The sequence below is a fragment of the Ursus americanus genome, chromosome 7 (assembly GCF_024610735.1).
Source record: "Ursus americanus isolate L20-20 chromosome 7, mUrsAme1.1.p, whole genome shotgun sequence".
Classification (NCBI taxonomy): Eukaryota; Metazoa; Chordata; class Mammalia; order Carnivora; family Ursidae; genus Ursus; species Ursus americanus.
The window spans coordinates 11572630-11594641 of NC_142133.1; the positions used below are offsets into that span (position 1 = coordinate 11572630).

Here is a 22012-nt window from a genome sequence, read left to right on the forward strand (position 1 = left end):
TTCAGCTTCTTTCCATTAGCTATCACTCTTTTAAATAAAAAGACATCCTCCTGATAGAGTATTTGTATGAAGCTGTAATATTTGAATATCTGTACAATGTTCAATTGTTTTAAGAAATTTTCACACCTTTTCTGAGTATTGGAGTGGTTCTGATTTTTGTTTAAAAATTACTAACTAGAAGGGCGCCTGGGTGGCACAGCGGTTAAGCGTCTGCCTTCGGCTCAGGGCGTGATCCCAGCGTTATGGGATCAAGCCCCACATCAGGCTCCTCTGCTATGAGCCTGCTTCTTCCTCTCCCACTCCCCCTGCTTGTGTTCCCTCTCTCACTGGCTGTCTCTATCTCTGTCAAATAAATAAATAAATAAAATCTTTTAAAAAAAATTACTAACTAGAGACGTATTAGAATATAGGGTAGGAAAGACCTGAGACATTATCTAAACCAAATTCTACCACCACAGCCACCATTTTAAAGACGAGGAAACCAAGACTCACAGCAATGGGCAGATGTGGAGAGAAGTCAGGGATTTGCCAAGATCACACACAGTGAAGTCCAGACCCTTAGGGCTCCTGATCCCTGAGTCAAATTTCCTGCCCTACACAGCACTCCTGCTGTGCTCTATCATGGCCGGGTTTGGGGGGCCCATCCACACTGGGTGGAGACGAACCATTAACACTGCTCTAAGTGACACACAAGGATTTCAGAACTTACATTTAAAGGTAAATATGTGGCCTCCTTAAGCCATATATTAGATAATTAAATTATTAGATCATGACTTCTCCTTCCTTAAAAAAATTCTAACACAATCATGCTATGTGATTCTTTTCACTAAAAGAAATCCCAAAAGTACTGCAGAAAGAAGAGGTGTCAAGGAGAGCGAGCAGAAGCATCTGAGAGGACCCCAGTGATGGGGAAAACAGGGGCTTTGGCGTGCTCACTTATTGTCCCCCTCCTTTTCTCCGTTGTACCACCAATCCATGATCAAAGACTCTGAATAAAGGTCTTGCACCTTCTCCAGGTCACTTCGTCCCTGCTCCATTTCCTTAATTAAAAGAGTCAGATCTTCATTCTGCCAAAATGAGAAGTAAATATATTGTGAAATGGTATAAAAAAGTTCAAATTTCAAACATTTCTAACAGAAAACCAACTGTATCAGGAAAAGAAGAATCTAAAGAATTTCATGTAGTTCTCATATTTTTCCATTTTAATAAACAGCTTTATTGAAGTATAATTCATACACAATAAACGTAATGCATGTACATTTGAATAGTTTTGACATTGACACCTGTGAAATCTTCACTGCAATCAAGATAACAGACATATCCATCACCCTAAAAGTTTCCTCAGGCCCCCTTGTAAATATGCTATCCTCCCTACTCCAAATCCCCTCTCCCCCCTTCCTAAGCAACTACTCATCTTCCTTCTGTCATTATACATTAGTTTCGATTTTCTAGAATTTTATATAAATGGAATCATACAGTATGTATTCTTTGTCCAGTTTCCTTCATTCATATAATCACTTTGAGATTCACCCATGTTGCAGCATGAATCAAGAGTTCATTCATGTTTACTGCTGAGTAACATTAGATTGTATACTGAATACCAAAACTTAGTTACCTGTTTAGGGACATGCCTGGGCTATTAAAAACAAAGATATGAACATCTGTGTACAAGTCTTATGGACATCTGCTTTCATTTCTCTTGAAAAAATATTTATTTTAGTGTGATTCACATTGTCTATTCTATTTTGGATGATTTCTGGTAGTTTTTATTTTGTGTGGAAGTGGCCCATTTTTTTTTCTAAATTGTCAAATTTATGAGTGCAAAGTTGCTCATTGTATTCCTTTTATAATCTTTTTGATGGCTGTAAGATCTAATACAATATCTCCTATTTCATTCCTGATATTAGTTCTTTGTGTCTACTCTTTTTGTCTTTGTCAGCCTCCCAAGATGTGTTATCAGTTCTTGAGGGTGTTTTTTCCCCCAAAGAAACAGCTTTTCGTCTCATTGATTTTCTCTACTGTTTTCCTATTTTCAATTTTATTGATTCATGCTCTTATCTGTATTGTTTCCTTCCTTCTGCTTGCTTTGGGTTTATTTTGCCCTTCTTGTTCTAATTTCCTGGGGTAAGAACTCAGATTGTTGATTCAACAACTTTCCTTGTTCCCAGCGCAAGCATTTAGTGCTATAAATTTCACTCCTAACACTGCGTTAGCTGTATCCCACACAGTTTGATATGTGGTATTTTGTTTTCATTTGGTTCTAAGTATTTTTAATTTCCTTTGAGACTTTCTTTTTGACCTATGAATTACCTAGGACTGTGTTGTTTAAATTTCATGTCTTTAGACATTTTCATGCTGTCTTTCTATTATTAATTTCTCATTTGATTCCATTATGGTCAGAGAACAAACTCTACGATTTCAATGCTTTTACTTTTTTTTTAAGTTTTTATTTAAATTCCAGTTAGCTAACACAGTGCCATATTAGTTTCAGGTATACAATATAGTGATTCAACACTTCCATATATCAGCCAGTGCTGATCACAACAGGTGCACTCCTTAATCCTCATCCCCTATTTCGCCCATCGCCCCCCACCCCACCTTCCCTCTGGTAACCACGGGTTTGTTCTCTATAGTTAAGAGTCTGTTTCTTGGTTTGCCTCCCTCTCTCTTTTTCCCCCTTTGTTCATTTGTTTTCTTTCTTAAATTCCACATGAGTAAAATCATACGGTATTTGTCTTTCTCTGACTTATTTCACTTAGTATAATACTTTTAGCTCCATCCATGTCACTGCAAATGGCAAGATTTCATTCTTTTCATAGCTGAGTAATATTCCATTTTACACACACACACACACACACACACACACTCACACACACCCTTCACATCTTCTTTATCTATTCATCAGCTGAGGGACCCTTGGGCTGTTTCCATAATTCAGCTATTGTAGTTAATGCTTTTAAATTAGCTGAAGTCTGTTTTATCGCCCATTGTGCAGCCTATCTTAATAAATATACCATGAGCACTAGAAAAAAATTTCTATTTGGCTGTTGTAGTGGGGAGTATTTTACCTGTGGCAATTAGATCTTGTTGGTTGACTGTGCTGTTTAGATCTTCTCTGTCCTTGCTGATTTTGCATCTAGTAGTTTCTGTCAGTTGCTGGGAGGGAAGCGTTGAGGTCTCCAACTGTGTATTTGTCTATTTCTCTTTTCAGCTCTATCAATTTTTGCTTCATATATTTTAAAACTGTATTGGTTTGTGCACACACACTTAGGACCTTTATGTATTCCTGGTGGACTGATGTTATTATGTACATTTTATTTGCTATAAAATCTACTTTATTTGTTATTAACACAGCCAATCCAGATTTCTGTTGGTGTGTCTTTCTCCTTTTGAACCTATGTAATTGTACTTGATGTGAGTTTCTCTTATGTAGCATATAATTTAGTCATGTTCTTGTACCCACTCTGTCAATATCTGTCTTTTGATTGGGATAATTAGACCATTTATAAGTAATTATTGATATGTTAACACTTCTGTTATTTTATCATTTGTTTTCTACTTGTTTCATTGGTCTTGTTCCTGTTTCTCTTTGCCTGCCTTCCTTTGGGTTATTTGAAAAAAATTTTAAATAATTCTATCTTGGTTTATTTGTAGTGTTTTTGAGCATATCTCTTTATATTGCTTTCATAATGTCTTCTCTGGGTATGGACAGCATATCTATGAGACTTATAACAGTCTACTCGCATTAACATTTTACTATTTCAAGGGAAATATGGAAACCTCACTTCCACTTAGGTCCCTTTACCTTCTTTTAAATATCATGGTGTTGAGTATCAGATAGTGGTATAATTTTTATTTCAATCATTGAATATGATTTCATGAGGAAAAGGAGACACCATTACATCTACTCATATTTTTGCTCTTTCTCTCTTCCTTCATGATGTTCCAAGACTTCTTATTTTATCATTTCTTTTTGCCTTAAGAACTTCCTGTAGCCAATATAAGAGTAGGGCTTCTGGCAACAAAGCTTTTGATTTTTATTTGTCTGAGAATATTTTTATTTCCCCTTCGTTCCTGAAGGATAGTTTTGTCCAATATAAAATTTGTGGTCGATGGTTCTTTTCTTGCCACACTTGAAAAATATTGTGCCACTTCTTTTCTGGCCTTCTTGGTCAAATTCACTGTCAATTTGGTGTCATTTCTTTCAGGCTGTTTTTAAGACTTTATCTTTGATTTTCAAATGTTTAACATGGTGTGTATTGGCATGGATGTCTTTGGGTTTATCTTCTTTGGAGTTTACTCAGCTTCTTCAATTTGTATGGTTACTACTTTCACCAAATTTGAGGAGTTTTCAGTTATTTTTCCATGTAGTCTTTCAGCCCCCCTTTCTTTTCTCTTTGGGGAACTCCGATGATACTAATGTTGGATCTTTCATTACTGTCCTATAGGTTCCCATGGTTCTGGCTTTTTTTTTTTTTTCAGTCTACTTCCTCTCCATTGTTCAGATTGGCTGAATTCTATTGTCTGACCTCAAGTTCACTGATAAAATCAAGTCATCTCCACTCTCACCACTGAGCCCACCCAGTGAGTTTACCTGCTATTGAAGCTTTCCGTTCTATAATATCCACTTGGAAATTTTTATAACTTCTACACCTTTGCTGAGATTTTCTATTTGCTTATTTGTCACCAGATAGCGTGTAGTTGATAGTTGAAGCATTTTTATGATAGGTTCTTTAAAATCTTGGTCAAGTAATTCCAGCATCTGATTCATCTATTTCAGTGTTCAGATCATGTGATGGTCTTTTCTCATTCAAGTTGTGATTTTATTGGTTCTTGGTGTGATGAGTGATTTTACTGTATCCTGAACATACTGGCTATATTGTGTTACAAGACTCTGGGTCCTATTTTAAAACTTTTATTTTAGCTTGCAGTAGCCCTATTTAAATTTAGTGTGTGAGACTTTGTCCTACTTTTGTAGGATTTTGCTCCAATGGCAGTTTAATTTTCAGAGCCTTTTTGATATTATTTTGGTCTTCTTTATTAATCTGGTGTTGCTGGGCTCCCATTGGTCTCTGCTGCTGCTGTTTGAGCAGGCAGAAGGAGTTTCCCCTAGTCAGACAGCCAGGCATTTCTTGGTGCCTCTACTGCTGTCCCCTGGGTGTCCTGTGTCACTGGGTAGCATAGGAGGGCCACTGTCCCACAGGAAGAGAGTTTTCCTGGAATGGACCACTTGCTCTGGCTGGGTCCTTCTTGCCTGTTCTTCCCACACACTCTGATATCTCTGTGCAGAAAAGAGTCTCAGGGGGAAAAGAGGCTTCCCAGACTAGGCCACTTGTGGCTGTCTCTCTTTCCCCTGTCTGTCCCACTTACCCCTAGAAAACAGTGAACCTGTTTTTCTAGTATGCTTTTTGTTTGTTTTATGTTTGGGGACTCTCATAGCTAAACTTTCATTTGGGCACAACTGTGTATCTGGTGATTTTTTTCCCAGTTCTTTTCATCAAGGCAAGTTACCACAGTGTCAGGAGTTCAGGAATTGGGAGTTCAGTTCTCTTTATGTGGAACAACAGTATCTACTTTGTTCAGAGAGGGAGATCCCAAGAGTAGGGAGTCTGAATACTGAGTAGTCCCAGAGAGCACAGCCTCCTTTGGTCTTGTTGATGCTGGATGGGGGTAGAGGATCACCTCTCCACTCAGAGAGGACAACAGTGGGGGTTACTCCCCTTTCACACTTCTTTTATTTTTATTCTGTTGGGTGTTAATGGAGGCTCAGCTCCCCATCAACGCTCAGTGGCACCAGGGATAGGGGAAAAGTGAAGTGCTGCCTATCTGTAACTCACACTTCTTTTTTCATTTTCACTGATGTTGACTGTTTGTGGAAGTTCATCTCCTTGATGAGTCCCACAGAGATGAGGGCTGTAGCAAAGCACAGCAGTGACTAGACCATCCTCACGTTGCCTTGTTAAGTCTTAGAGCTCCCTGGTAGGGCAGAGGCCCAGTTTGCCACTGGACTCCATGGTGGGAGAATCAGAGCACTGTTGACTTCCACTGGAGAGGGGATGGACAATAACTTTCCCTCTCAATCCTCTGATACTATCCTAGCATGGGATTTACAGCACAACCTACTCTGTCTAGTGGGGTTTGGAAAATCAGCTGATCAGTTCTGCTGATACCACCAGGCAGAGGGATCAGAGCATCATCGCTTGTTTCCATGGTAGTGGGGAAGATCAGCTCTCTGTTCAGCTCCACTCAAATTTCAGGGAAAGGGGTGCAGTTTTTCCATTGTTGTATGGCTGGATTATGGCAGGTACTGCAAAAAAGGTTTTCTGTTGTTAGGCCACCTTCTTCCCAGTCCTTTGGCTAGGGAGAATAAGCTTTTCTTGGGTCATCTTTTTTTTTTTTTTTTGGTCTGTGCCTGTTAGAGATTCCAGGTTGGAGGGTTCAGCAGTGCCCTCTCTGGGATATATGGAAAGCATTAACAAATCCCCCAAGACTTATTGCCATATCATTCCTTAAGTTCTGAGGTCTCCAGAAATTCCACCTTCTTCTTTCCACCTTTCAGAGTATTCCTATGCTTATTTGCTGTGTTCTAGCTTAAGATGTAGGACCTAGGAGGAATGGGACTATACCATTATTGCTGAAACTGTAAGTCCCTCCAGTAATTTATCTTATAATTGGATTTAAATAACAAGGGGGAAAAAGCCTTACATATCTACCCATGCAATTACTATGCAGCTATTCATGAAGTTATCCTTTGCTTTTCATTCCTTAGTGCAAATCTGTATTTCCATCTGGTATGATTTTTCCTCTGCCTAAAGTACTCCCTTTAACATTTCTTATACTGCAGGTTTATTGGTGATGAATTCTTTCAGTTTTTGTATATCTTTGAAATCTTCATTCCACTTCCCTTTTTGAAAGATATTTTCAGGGTATAGATTCTACACTGAGCTTTTTTCCTTTCAGTACTTTAAAAATATCACCCCACTGTCTTTTCACATGCATTGTTTCTGATGAGAAATATGCTGCTTTCCTTATCTGTGTTCCTCTGTATATATTTGTCTTCTTTCACCCTATTCGTTTAAGATTTCTTTTTTGTCATTACTTCTGAGAAGTTCCATTCTGATATGACTTGGTGTGATTTTCTTCATGTTCCTTGTGCTTGGCATTCATTGTGTTTTTTGGATCTGTGGGTTTATAGTTTTCAACCAATTTGGAAAATTTCTGGCACTACTATTTCAATTACACATTTACTAGGCTACTTGAATTTTTCCATGGCTCACTTACGCCCTATTTTCTGGGGTTTTGCTTGCTTGTTTATTGTTTTAATTCTCTTTCTTCTCTGTGTTACATTTTGGATAGTTTCTATCACTGCCCTGCAGTTTACTAGTCTTTTGTTCTGCAGTTATCTTACCTGCTATTCCTCGCATTCCGTGTATTTTTCACCTCATACATTGTAGTTATCATCTCTAAAAATTTTATTTGTGTCTTACTTGTATCTTTCATGTCTCTTTCTTTTTGAACATAACAAACACAGCTACAATAACTGCTTTAATGCTCTAATACTAACATCTGAGTCAGCTATGCATGTTTTAATTTTTCTATTTGCTTTTTCTTCTTGTTATGGACCTGTATTTTCCTGCTTCTTTACATAACTGGTACTATTTTATTGGATGTCAGAAATTGTCAATTTTACTTTTTTGGGTAATGGATATTTTTGCTTTCTTATAATTATTCTTGGGATTTATTCAGGGATGCACTTAAGTTCCTTGGAAATAGATTGATCCTTTCAGGTCCTGCATTTAAGATTTTCTAGGCAGAACTGGAGCAGCATTTGGTTGTCCATGCTCCTGAGGCAAGACCCTTCTTTATACTCTACCTAATGCCTACTGGATTATGAAATTTCCCAGTCTAGCTGATGGGGGTAGTTACTATTCTCTGCCTTGTTTAAGCTCAGAGAGGTCATTGTTCCCTCCAGTCCTTTCAGATGATTCATTCCCCAGACTCTGGTAGTTTCTTCAAATGTAAGCACTGATTGGTACTCTGGCTTGTCCTGGATTTACAGTGACTCCACAGGACAGACAATAAGACAAAAAACATTCTCTAGAAGGCAATCTTGAAATGCATAGCCTCAGGCCAAGATTAGAGGACTGGAGAATAGAATTTTATTTACTGTCTCCCATCAGCCCATTAGAATGAAATGCTTTATCAGATGGTCCCATAGTTATACAGCCTGAGCGGTCAGGAGACAACTATCTAGGATGTGAATTTTTCTTAAGTTTCCCACAAATGCCTATAAACAGAAGTGGTTAACAAACTACAAGTAGGGACCCTCTGGGATGCTTGTTAAAAATCAGACTCCTAAATTTGGCAAAATGTTGATAATTATTGAATCTGACTGATGGGTACATGGGATGGGGGTCCACATACTCTTTTACTTTTGTGTATGTTTGAAATTTTCCATAATAAAAAGCTTTGAAGAAAAACAAAATATATTAATTAAGATTCCTGGGCCTCTATGCCTAGAGCCTAATTTAGCAGCTCTGAAGTGTGACCCAGGAATCTGCATTTTCACAAATGCCTTAGTTTAGTCCTTGAACCACATTTTGCAGTATATGCTTAGGTGATTTCATTTGCTCAACTTAATTGTCTTTATGGTTGCAATTTTCCCAACTAAGGTATTGTCCATTGGCCTCCAGTCTGTAATGCTCAAATAAATGAACACTCTCTTCTCAATTCATTAAGCTCTTACCTGAACAGTCCCTGGAGGACACAGATCCTTACAGCCAAAATTATGAAAATGGAACTCTCCCCCAGTCAAAGAAGCAAGCTCTTTCAAAAATCCATTTGCAATCTCATCATTGTAATTGAAGGAGATGGTGTAAATAGGAATTTTCTGAAAAACTTTGACTTGGTCTATAACCATTTCAGGTGGCTGAAATGATACATTTTGAGGGGGGAAACAGGGAGATGGAAAGGGAGAGGAAGAGAAAGAAAAAAATAGGATGTGAAAATCCTTAGTATTTGCTATAGACAGTGAGATTCTCAACTAGTAATTCCTTATACAGTGATGAATGCCTTCTTGGAAAGGTGTCAATTCAATTCAAAAAACAAAGCAAACACTGCCGGATGGTGAGAGTATGAAGACCAACGACTCAGCCCTTGCCTCTGAGGGCTCATAATTTGGTGGAGAAAAAAATCTGGAAGAAAGATGTGACTGACCAAAACACTCAATTTTAGGTGCACCTAAGCCTACGGTTCATGCTTTTAAAGTGTTGGGCTATACTTCAGAGCACTGAAAGTATCAGGGTAGAATATCCTGGCTATTGGGATTCTACAGAGTGAGGCTACTGGATCTCAATGTAGTTTTCAAAGCATCTACTTGAAAAGAGCATTTTTCAGCTTCAGATAGGCCATGGTCAGTGTGTCTCCCACAGAGTGAAAGAAGAGTTATTGAGGGTCCTTCCATGTGCTAAGCACTCTGTTGAGAGTATAACAAGGAAGTTAATCCTTACAACCATCCTGTGAGGTAGTTAGAAAGACGGATAGTTGCCTACTAATATAAATTCCTCTCACCCTTGTTTACTGGCAGAACCCTGGTTTTCTTTTCATGACAGCAATGTGCCCAGTTTAAAACAAATAACACACATACACATAAAAACTCATCTTCTGACACTCTTTTGCAGCTAGAGTTAGCCATGTGACCCAGTTCTGCCTATTGAGATATAGGCAGAAGTCCCAGGGAAGAGATTCCTTTTCTCTAATAAAAAGGCAAAGATTTAACAACAACAACAACAAAAACCCTAATGTCCTTCCCCTTCCCATCCTCAACCCCCCCACCGCCCCAGAAAATGGGCACTGCCTAGAGATGGAGCAGCCACTTGCAACAAGGAGGGTAGAAATTATAAATGAAGATGGTGGAGAATAAACACAAAAAGAAGCTTGTTTTCTTGGAGACATCCATGAGTAGCTCTAGAACCTAGAAGACCTACTGCTGGGCTTCTTATCCATAGGAATATAAATCTCTCCATTGTTTCAGCCATCATTTTTCTGCTCCTCTACTTTTCTCCCCAGTAATATGCAACCCTACTTGACCCAGTAGGTATGGGCCCCACACACAGAAGGAGAAACTGAGACTCAGAAGGATTCAGTTTCCTAGGGTCATCAAGCTCTTAAACCTTAAGCCTGGAATTCAAAGCCGGTTTTTAGAATTAGAAGCATTGCCAGAAGCAATGGGTAAGGATTGACTCTCAGGTAATGTTTACATTACTTAACCCTCAGGAAGGAAGAACTGATGAATTCCCCTGCCATCTCTCCATCACACCACCACAGCCCAGCCGAGAACCTTCAGAAACTGCTTGCCCCTACTTCCTCTATGCTTCTCAGTGCCAGGAGTCCCTCTTTGATTAACCCAACTTGCTGGCTCCTTCAGCCAGTTCCACTGACGACTTCCAGTTGCTATCGTTTGGCCTTTAACTCTTCCTATATTTGTGTTATGCATCCTGGGAAGGCAGAGTGAAAATGGAGACACATCACTGGCTGGCCTTTTCCCCAGGAAGTGGCTGGTTAAGTGGTCGCTCAGGTTCTGGTCTCATTCTAGCCACCACTTACACACAGCCTCAGTCTCTGTGTCTGGCTCCAGCATTGAGCCTGCCCCTGCCCATAAGTCCACCTCCACCTCTCATCCTTCTTCTCTCTTCTCCCCTCTGGCCATCAGCTGGTTTCTTTCTTTCTTTTTTTTTATGTTCAGTTAGCCAGCATACAGTACATCATTAGTTTTTGATGTAGTGTTCGATTCCTTAGTTGCCTATAACACCCAGTACTCATCACAACATGTGCTTCTAACCAAACAGTAACCTAAATGAGCTGACCCCATCCCTCTTGTCAAATGCAACCACAGAGCAAGGCCCTCTCTGCTGCTTCCCCTTCGTTCAGCCTAGTTTCTGAGTACCTACTATGTATCAAGCACTAAGAGCTCTGCTCATGCTGTCTACCTGTATCCTCTCTACAACCCTCTGAGGTGGATACTATTATGCTTGCTTCATACCAGTGAATCCTGGCCACTGCCCCTGATTCCAGGCTGGAGATGCTACCTCTAAATTCTGTTAATTTTATAGCCTTTCAGCCAGGAACTATTCCTATACTAACTTATAGCCGAGATATTTGGGAAGGGAAAGTAATTAACATTGATTTAATATTGACTGTGGGTGCCAGGTACCATGGGTAGCATTTTCATCTGTTGATATGCTACCTGACATTATTTCATATACTTATTTGCTCATTGCCTATCTCCCTAAAAAACAGAAGCTTCCCTGAAGACAGGCACCTTGTTCAACTTGCTTACCACTCTATCCCAGACTGATAGCAGTGCCTGGCATATAAAAGGTACTCAATAAATACCTGGGGAATGCATTCATGGGAACATCATTTCATCTACTCAAAGCAACCCTGTGAATAGCGAGTATTGGCTTTAAGCCGCAGTCAAGGAAGTAGAGGACTTGCCCAAGGTCATTCAGATGGGCAGTGCTGGGGGTGAGCTTCCAACCCAGATCTCTAGCTCCAAAACCATTTCCATCAATCCATACAGCTAAAGAGTGCACAGGTATGAGAAAGTCTGTTAGTGTATCTTGGTGAGCCCCCCACATGCGACCAGCCTTAGGTAGTCTTTTTTAAACTGGCAGGATGTTCTAGTACCCAGCGTGGCGTTAGAGAGCTGTACAGAGAGTGGGGGTGTTGCAGAAGGAGCGCCATGCCTGCAATGGAAAATAGCCATTCCTGACCTCCTGCCTGTACCCCACCCATGGATTATTCTCCCTGGTTTATGCCCTCACAGCTTTGAAGAAGAGGCTCTGAACATGTAAGCAAACTTTTACCACACCAGCCTCGCTGACCCTGACTCCTTCCAGCCACTTACTCTAGTAGCTCTGTTACTAGAAAGTAGTAGGCCTTCTCCTTGTGTAACTCCTATACAACGTTGAGTAAGCCTTTCTCAGCCCAGGACTCCATCATATGTTCCCCACAGAAGTCCCTTCAATCCTTAAATGAGGCCAAGCAGCATACCCGAGAGACTCTCCCTGGTTCCCTCTTCTCTGAATCTAAACAGATGTGCAGCCAGATGACCCTTTCACCACACCTGTCAACTTGGGGTGGCAAGGAAGGCAGGGATAGGTTCTCCTAACTCTCCTAACTTCTCCTGCAGGAGGTTTGTCTGTGTAGGTGGCTCACCCTGTGCCTTCTCTGTGCTCCCACCCCTTGCACACCTCACATCAGGCTTTACCCATTCATTTTTGTTTATGATGCAGAAGCATTCCTTACTCCCATTTTCTTGATTCCTACCAGGGTAAGTTCCTAACTTCAAAGAAGCCGCAAAATGCTGCAGCCAAAGACTGCTGGGCTGTGTCCATTCACACCTAGAGATGCCCACCAAAGGACACCTAGCAATTCTGTTTTAATGACAACTAATATTACTGGAATTCTTTTAACTTGATTAATTTAAGACTTGTCTTGCTATACAATTCTTCCCTGGACATTTAATAAACAAACAGTAAGCTGGTATCTATGGAATTAAATCCTGAACATCATCTTTGTGTGTCCTTTCAAGCAGAAAATTCTGCTGAGTATTGGGAATAATAGCACCGGCCTTCACATACTCAGATCCTACAAAGTCAATGAAAATTCAAAAAGAAATGGAGATTGAGTGATACATCTTAATGTCCTCTAGACAGAACATGAATATCAAATATTCATTTGCTTTTTGGAGAGAATCTGTGGGACAATCCAGAAGAAATGGACTGCATGTCAGAAAAGGCAAATATGAACACAAAATGCCTAACTCGGAGTTTATAAATTACTTTTCCGGATGGACTGCGTATTTCTGATTCTGATTATCATCTGTAGCCATAGTTCTTCATCTTTAAGAGGACTATAGACCCTCTGGTGACAGCTAGGGAGGGCTCTTCTCCCCAGAGAAATGTACATTTTGTATACATTCTCAGGAGATTCCAGACCTGCATAAGTACATGGTGGACTGTGGATCAAGAATCTTTCCCAATACACACAGCTAAACAGGTGTGTTACTTGGTCCATCCCTTCTGGGGGACTATTTGGCAGTATCTATCAAAATGCATACCTTTGGACTAAGTCTACTTCTCAGAATTTATGCTACATATATACATATGCAAAACATGTCTGCACAGTTACTTTTGCAACATAGTGTGTAACAGAAAGACTGAAAACAATCTCAATGTCCATCTCCAGGAACACTAGGCAGCTATAAAAAAACGAGGAAGTTCTTTATATATTAAGCAATTTCCAAGGCATACTGCTTTATTAATAAAGGTGCGGAATCATGTGTATAATACACCACCATTTATATATTTATAAAAGGGAGTATGTAAAAATACATTTCTGCTTGCAAAACAATCTCTGAAAGAAGAGATAAGAAAATTGGTAGCATACATTGCCTCTCAGCTAGTGAACAGGAGGTAGGAGGGAGAATCTTCCCTGCATACCCTTTTGTACCTTTGTAATTTATACCATGTGAATGTATTACTATTCAAAAATTAAATAAAATTAATTTCCAAGGCAGAAGTGACATTAAGCCTATATAATGGAATATGATGCAGTCATTGAGAATGATGTTTTGGAAGAATTTCTCAGGACTTGCAAAAAAAAGCATATATTAGATGAAACAAGGCAGCACACAAAATTGAATTACGACTGGGTTAAACTTTCTTCTTTTTTATGCTTATATGCTTATCTATATTTTCTAAATGGCCTACAGTGTGAACAGTAAAATCAGTAACAGTTTATTAAAAAGGAAAAGACCCCTTGTACAGATGACTTTCAAATCAGAATCTCTAGCCCCCATCTTCCCCAACCACCAGCCCCATATTTCTAGGGCTTCTGGACATCCATGGACTATAGGTCCTGAAACTCGACTTCTTCCACCAGCAACTCCCAAGCTTGTTCCTTCTTTAGATTTAAATTTAAATCAGTTACTAACATAATTGTTATAAACCAGAAATCAGTCACCGTGATTCCTTTCTCTCTTGCTCCCACCTTCTCCTCACTCTGTCTTCCTCTGCTCCCAAATTGGTCACCAAGTCCTTTGATGCTACTCTATTATCTCATCTCTGAGGAGAGTCCTCTCTTCCACATTTCCATTTCCTACCTGATGTGGGCCCTCCCCAGCTCCCATCAAGATTTCGTCTTTCCCTTGCACTGCTGAGGCACATTTCTAAAGTACAGCTGAATGGGATCACCTGCCCCGCTGAGCCCTCCCAACTGTGGTAAAGCCCACCCACTTGTTCCATGTGGCCATCAAGGAAAATCTCCCCCAACCGAGCTTTCTAGCCTCAGCCCTGACACTTTTCCATCATTGCCTTTGTTCTCAGATTGTTTCTCTGGGCAGCCCACGTATTTCCACACCTCTGTTCCTTTGGCCCAGGATACCAGTAATCTCCTCTGTTTAGAAAATTCTTTCTCCTCTTTCCGGACACAGCTCAAATGTCCCCTTTTCAGTGGAACTTCCCCAGCCTTCTCTCCATCTTGTACAGCAATATTCAATCACTCTGCTCCCAGACATCTCACAGCACAGACAAACCCACACCCTGTGTCAGATCAGAGTTAACCATACATGTCTAACATATCCTCCAAAGTGTAAACGCTCCTAAGGCAGGGGTAAAATACTATGCATGTTTGTAGCCTCAAAACTTGGCACCACACATGGAACATAAGCAAGGCACAATAAATTGCCTTTGAATAGAAAACATAATGAAGTTGATCGGAAAATCATCCAAAATAAAATTTCACTTTACACATATCTTCTCTGCCATAAATCTAACGCTGTAATAAAATCCAGTTGCTTTACTATTTAAGCCCTGGACCACTTGATGCAGGATATTTTACAATATTTGCCTAGCACTCTTCACATGCAAACACCTCACAATGAAGGATGCAAGTTGATACTAATTCACTTTAGCGGCTAATTTACATTGTACTGGCCTGCAAATCCGTATGTTTATTTAATGCCCAGAGCATTAGTCTTTCATTCACAAAGCTCGAGAGAAGATGAACAGACTCCACTAAAACTTTTCAAATATTTTCCAGTCAGGCTAAGCAAAACAAAGAACATTTCACTAGAAAGGCATGCTTTTGTTTAAATGATTACTAAGTTAAAATTAGGGGTAAAACCAAGGACATTGTGCAGTGACATGTTTAGATTTGGAGTCCCCAAAGGAAAAAAATCAAAAAGAATCTCCTTACTCTTAGTTTGTAATAAAATATAAACCAGTCCTCAATGGAAAGGTGGATATTTCCTTTCATGGGGTTAGGCTCCAGGCCTGTGGGTGTGTGGCCCATGAACCAGACAACACTTGCTGTCACATAAATTTTCCTCTGCATTTCAGCAGACAAAGGAATTCCTCAGTGTATTTTGTCACCTCAGCTCTGGGTCCCTAAGCCAAGGAAACATCTCTCAACAGCTTTACAAGCTGTTTCAAGCAGTTGAAAATATCCTTCGAACCCATTCTTGGCATTTATTTTCACGGTATTGGTGAATCCCTTTTTGTTCCCAACTCTGGTAAGTACCTGATCAGGTCTCCCATCTGTCAAAAGGTAGATTACTTGTGTTTCTTCATCAGCCAAAGCAATTTGCAGGGCATGCAGGGTGTTTGTGGAACTTCCGGTCTACAAAGGAGAGAGAGATACTTGAATCTTAAGAAAAATCTCACAAACAACTGCTATTTATTTTCTGCTTCCAAAAAAAAGAAAAATATTTGTGAAATAAAAGATAAAATCATATTGAGATAATAATTTAAACCCAGTAATTCCAAGGAGCCAAATCCCTGGGTGTGCCATAAAAGCCTGTATCCAGACAATTCTAGGACTGCTAGAAGCCAGGACTATGGATTTCCTGTCCTGACGACATAGCTCTTAATGCAACTTTATCTTTGTGTGTTTTTGTGTGAGGCACTAACTCAGTTACTGTTCATTCGGCTGTCAACACAGCTTAAACATACAGTCTGAACACAAGCCTGGCAGTGCAAACCAGGATTTATTCAAGCGTGAGCATGGTCACATCAGCAATCTGGGGCAGAGCAAAGAAATTGTAAGTTTTTAAAACTCCTGCAGTTTCTGCCCAAGGATATAGAGCACTGGCCAGAGTGTCACTGCCAAATTTGTAACAAAAAGAAGCCAGATAAACAAGTAAACGCTTTTTGTTATGCTCGTCAGAGTGTCAGAGCGCTCAGGTCACAGGGCAATCAGTGGGCCCCAAATGTGAGGACAGACAGGCGGGTTGCAGACACCCGTGAGACGCAAGCCCTGCTTCCGGCATCAGATGCAGCAGACACTAGGCACGAAGAGTTTGCCTGGGGTGATCGGTGAACTGGCAGAGGCTAGCCAGGTATAGATTGGTGAGACAGTAAAGGTCCACAGGCCGCAAATAGAGGGGAAATCTGCACTCTCGTGAAGGCTTTCTGACCACAAAGCCCAGAGGGTGCTCACAGAAAAGAAAGTCTCCTTCCTGCAGCAGAACTGGGGAAGAACAGTGACACAGAGACTCTTATGCTCCATCTCACCTTCAGAATAAAAGCCCTAATGTGCGAATGTGTGTGTGCGGGGGGGGGGGGGGGGGAGGGGTGGCGGAGGGCAACAAACACAGTCACCCTTAGGGCACTGGTGAAAATCCAGGACAACAGAGGGAAGGAAAGGGGGGAAAACCAACCTTCCACACCTGGAAAAGGAGCGAGGCTAGGTGCTGGGCTCAGAACTACTAAGGGACACACCCCCGAGCCTATGGGACACAAACCTGCCTAAGATGAAGGCTCATTCAGAGAAGACCCACCCCAGCACTCCCCTACAAAGAGTGACCAGCAAGGAACTTGTAAGAGACAGACTCTCTCTGAGGCCCAACGTGAAGGGCAAATTAAAATCTAGGAGTGGAGCAGACAGTGAAGAACAAGTCTCCAGCACATCACCCCCCAAGTACCACCACAAGAATTTGAGGGGCATGTGCACTGAACGTAACAGTAACAAACAAACCTCAAACCTAGCCCCGCTCTGGACTAGATTAAGTTTATGCCTCTCCCCCCCCAAAAGAAAGGTATGCTCATTTCCAGACATAAATAATATTTATCTTGGTGTCTGTATACTACACATGACGTCTAGCTCTTAAGAACAACAACAAAAATAAGTATATTAAAAAGAAAGAAACAACATACTACCAAGATACAAAGTACTCATCAGAAACAAATTCAGGTATGACACAGATACTAAAACTATTTGAAAGAAAATTTAAAACAACTATGAATAACACATTAAAATTTCTAATGGCAGAGGTGAACAATGCTGAAGACTAGCTGGGTAATTTCAGCAGAGGGATGGAAACCTTAAGAAATAACTGAATGGAAACACTAAAAATCAAAAACGCAGTTATGCAGACGAATACGAAGAGTAAATCAAAACAGAAACAAGCATCAAAGGGCTGTAGGATGATATCAAATGGTCTGGCATGTGCATAATTGGAAACACAACAAAAAATACAGGATAGGAGAAATAATTGAAAAAAGGAATGGCTGAGAATTTTCCAAAAACAATGACAGATATAAACCCATGGACCCAAGAAGGTCAAGTAGGATAAATAAAATAAAATGCCCTGATGCTCCCAGGGTGGTGGCAGAGAAGGCCAAGTGGTGAGCCAAGACTCTCATGCCCACCAAATGTGACAAGTCCTCCTGGCCTGACAGTGTCCACTCCTACCCAGCAGCACTGAGGGGCTCTACCCCTCAGGGTCCAAGTGGGGAAGCTGGACTTCAACCTCTACCTCCTCCTCACAGTATGTAGCCTTTTGGGTTGAGCCTCTTTCACTTTAGCAAAATGCATTTAAGATTCATCCGAGCTATTTCATGAATCAAGAGTCTGTTCCTTTTTATTGATGGATGTAAAATAGTTTATCCATTCCCTGTTGAAGGACATCTGTGCCATTTCCCATTTTAAGCATTTATAAATAAAGCTGTTACAAACGTTTGCTTACAGGTTTTTATATGAATATACATCAAAAGCTGTGAAGGGCCTGAGATTTTACCTTACTTGCAAACTAACATGAGTGCTGGCAGAAGATCCAAGACTCCTGGGTCACCAACAAAGGACTTTACTACTCACAGCAATAGCAGTAGCCAGAATGTCAGGGGGTGTTTTGTTTTGTTTTGTTTTGTACCAGTTTCCTGAGTGATGGGAAGAGGGTTAAGTGACACTTGCATACACAGTAGATTGTGTTAAAGGAGAGGGACCCTGAATTTAGGCAAACTGAATATTCTATAATGGACTGTAAGCATGCTTGTCCTTTGTTCTGGAGTTAGATACTATCTTTATACTGGATAATAAGCATGCTACCTTTTGCTACTTTCCAAGGCTGTCTGCTATATAAACATCCATGAAAAGATAGACAGAGGTTCTTGACATAAGAACATAGGTTATTGATTTGAAATCATTTCCTCTTTTTTAATGTAGGCTTTAGTGCATTAAATTACTCCTCAGCACTGTATTAGCTGCATTCCACACATTTTCATGCTTTGCTTAATTTTCATTAAATTTTATGAAATTTCATTTTTTTTAAGATTTTATTTTTTTGAGAGAGAGAGAGAGCCAGAGAGAGAACATGAGTGGATGGGAGGGGCAGAGGCAGAAGCAGACTCCCCACTAAGCAGCGAGCCCGATGAGGGCTCGATCCCAGGACCCTGGGAGCATGAACTGAGCCAAAGGCAGATGCTTAACCCACTGAGCCACCCAGATGCCCTTAATTCTACGAAATTTAAAATTTTATTTGTGATTTCCTTTCTGATCTGTGAATTATTTAAAGCCTGTTCTTTAATTTCTAAGTGTTCTAAGATTTTCAGGGTGTCTTTCTGTTATTGATTTCTAGTTTGATTCCACTACATTCACAAGACATCTGTATGACTCAATACTGTATGATTTCAATTCTTTTAAATTTGTTAAGGGTTGTTTTATGACTCAAGATATAGTCTATTTATATGAAAGGTCAATGTGTGTTGGAAAAGAATATGTATTCTGTTGGCGTGTGGAGCATTCTATAAATGTTAATTAGATATGGTTAGTTGAAGGTGTTGTTCAGTTCTCCCAAATCCTTGCTGACTGTTTAGTAATGCTATCAACTGCTAAGACTGGGGTACCAAAGCCCCAAGTAGAATTGCTGTATTTGTCTATAATTTCTTTTGACTCCATCTGGTTTTGTTTCATGTATTTTGAAGCTTTGTTGTTTGGTGCATACACATTTAGGATTGCTGTCTTCTTTTTTCTAAATTAAAGTACAGCTGACACACAATGTTACATTAGTTTCAGATGTACAACACCATGACTGGACAAGTTTATATGCTGTTCTGTGCTCACCACGAGTGTAACTAGGACTGTTATCCTCTTGTTGGATTGACCTTTTTATTATCATATTAAGTCTCTTGTAGTTCTCTTTGCTTTAATGTCTATTTTATGTGATATTAACATATATACTCCAGATTTTTAAAAATTAGCATTTATGTATCTTTCCCATCCTTTTACTTTTGACCTGTGTTACTTTTGAAGGGAGTGTCTTACAGACCACATAGAGTTGACCATGTTTTTGTCTACTCTCCAATCTCTGTCATGTAATTGGTATATTTAGACCATTTATATGTAATTACTGATATTTAATCAAGCTTCCCTTTTTTTGTTTTCTGTGTATTTCCTCTGTTTCTCATGTGTCTTATTTTTCCTTTCCTTCCTATGGATTATTTGAATATTTTTTTAGTGTTCTATTCTGATTTATTTGTAATGTTTTTAAGTGTGTTGCTTTATGTAGTGTGCTTCATGGTTGCTCTAGGTATTTTCTTAATGCAGTGTGTAACTTATCACAGCCTCCTCATACTGATGGTTTACCACTTCAAGTTAAGTGTAAAAACTATCCGTTCCATTTAGGTTCCTTGTCTGAAGTACTTCCTCTATATTTATTACACACCGCATTAGATGGTGTTAAACTTTTGCTTGAGCCATAAAACATGATTAAAGCAACCCAGGAGGTTACAGATTCTCTACTATGTTTACTTTTATACCCACCCATTCTACTATCCTTTACTTCTGAAGGTCCAAGCTTTCTTATTTGGAGAGCTTCCATTAGCCATTCTTGAAGGATATGTCCCCCAGCACCAAATTCTCTTTGTTTTCCTTCTCCTTCAATCCCGAGGATATTTTCACCAGAAAGATGATTCATGGCTTACAGTTCTTTTCTTTTAGCACTTGAAAAATGTTGTGCCACCTCCTTCTAGTCTCATGGTTTCAGATGAGAAAATGCTGTCATTTGAATTGGTGTTCCTTTATAGTTTATGTGTTATCTCTCTTTGGCTATTTTTAGGATTTTTCTCTGTCTTTAGTTTTCAGAAGATTAAATATAATGTGTCATGGTATGGATTTCTTCAGTTTTACCCTGTTTGGGGTTCGCTTAGGTTCTTGAATTATAGTTTTTATGTTTTCAACCAAATTTGGGGAGCTTTTAGCCATTACTTCTTTGAATACTTTTCCAGTCCCACACTCTTTTCTAGAATTCTGATGGTATGAATATTTCCTCTTTTTTACTGTCCCAGAGATCTCTGAGGCTCTGTTCGTACTGGTATCAGTTGATTGTTCTTCTCATTCAAATGTGGATTTCTTGGATCTTGGTATGATGAGTGATTTTTTTTATGTCCTGGACAATTTGGTTACTATATTAGGAGACTATTCCCATTTAAATGTCATTTACTGAGAAAATGTGAATAAAGTATGGGTTTGGTTGAACAACAACAACAAAAATGTCATTTAGCAGGCAGTCGCCCTGTTCAGGCTTAGCGTGTTTATTTTAGCCTATGTTTGTGGGCTTTAGTTCCAATGACAATTTAATTTTCTACCCCATACAATCCTATTCTGGTCTGCTTTGTTCTTCTTGTGCTGCTGGGGCTCCCACTCAGTTCCTATTTGGTGCTGTCTGTAGGAAGCCCAGGAAAAGCACGTTTCTGGGCTGCTTAATGGTGCTAGGTGACCTTCTGGGGTGTACAAGCAGAAGCTGCTGAGCCTGACTCTATTTATACTGCTAAGTTGAGAGCAGGAAGACACAAAGCTTTGCCTTTGTTGTTGTTGCAGGATTGGACTTCCCATTGGTGCCCCAGTTGTGAAGCTGGGACAGTCAGGGACTTTGCTGTTGCTAGCAGGTCACACCACCTACAGGCGACCTGGTTTTAGAAATGCCCCAGGCTTTGCTGCTGGCACTGCTACATTTGTATGGGACCACCTGGCCATACCCCATGTGGGGAGTGCAGTCTGAGATTGCCTGGGATGTCGCTACTGTTGCTGCTGCCAACAGATCAGACCACTCATACAGTGCTCTGGCATGGGCGCAAGGGTGGCCAAGGACCTTACTGCTGCCATTGTTTCTAGTGGGTCAGACTACCCACCACACTTGGGTTGCAAAATGGTAACTGGGCAGCTGGAGTTTTGCTGTCCTACCATTTGATAGGATCTGAGTTGAAGAATAGGGATGCTATACTATTGCTACTGCTTCTGGTGCATTGGACTATGTGCCAGGCCCTGGGCTGTGGAGTAGAGTTTAGGGATTCTCACTAGATCTCTGCTGGGCCTACCTTTTCCCAGTGTCTTTGGTCAGAGAGGTGTAAATATATGACTGTATGCATTTGTCAAAACCCATAGATTTATATGCCAAAAAGAGTGCTGTATACAAAATAAAATACAATTCAAATAGAATATGGGGGAAACAAACATATTAATAAATGACATAAACACACTGCAGTAGTTGGGTAAAAAGTACCTGACTTAATAACTTTAGAAAACAGGTTTTTTTGACTGGATAACATAAGTCTAAAGAGAGAAAGAACTACCTGTAAACAGTGCATTCCAGTTGATTAATTTGCCTCTCAGAGTATGGGTTAGAAATTCTAAAACTATGTTATATGTATGCTAGGGTTGAACAAATGAGTAA

The 22012-nt window shown here is 40.0% G+C and overlaps 1 protein-coding gene across 6 annotated transcripts in view; it reads right to left on the reverse strand.

Moving 5' to 3' along the window:
• Positions 1 to 22012, reverse strand: part of VWA3B (von Willebrand factor A domain containing 3B) — a 218793-nt gene that overhangs the window by 80274 nt on the left and 116507 nt on the right. For 5 of the 6 annotated variants that reach the window (XR_015725134.1, XM_045771786.2, XM_045771785.2 and 2 more), the window contains exons 13-15: positions 15586 to 15684; positions 8747 to 8929; positions 937 to 1067 (exon numbers count right to left, since the gene is read on the reverse strand). Coding sequence is in view for 5 of the 6 variants with exons in the window: in XM_045771786.2 (XP_045627742.2) it covers positions 937 to 1067; positions 8747 to 8929; positions 15586 to 15684 (413 nt within the window). In the remaining variant the exon portion in view is untranslated. The remainder of the gene's footprint in view (positions 1 to 936; positions 1068 to 8746; positions 8930 to 15585; positions 15685 to 22012) is intronic. The other variant, XM_045771784.2, reaches the window with a different exon arrangement.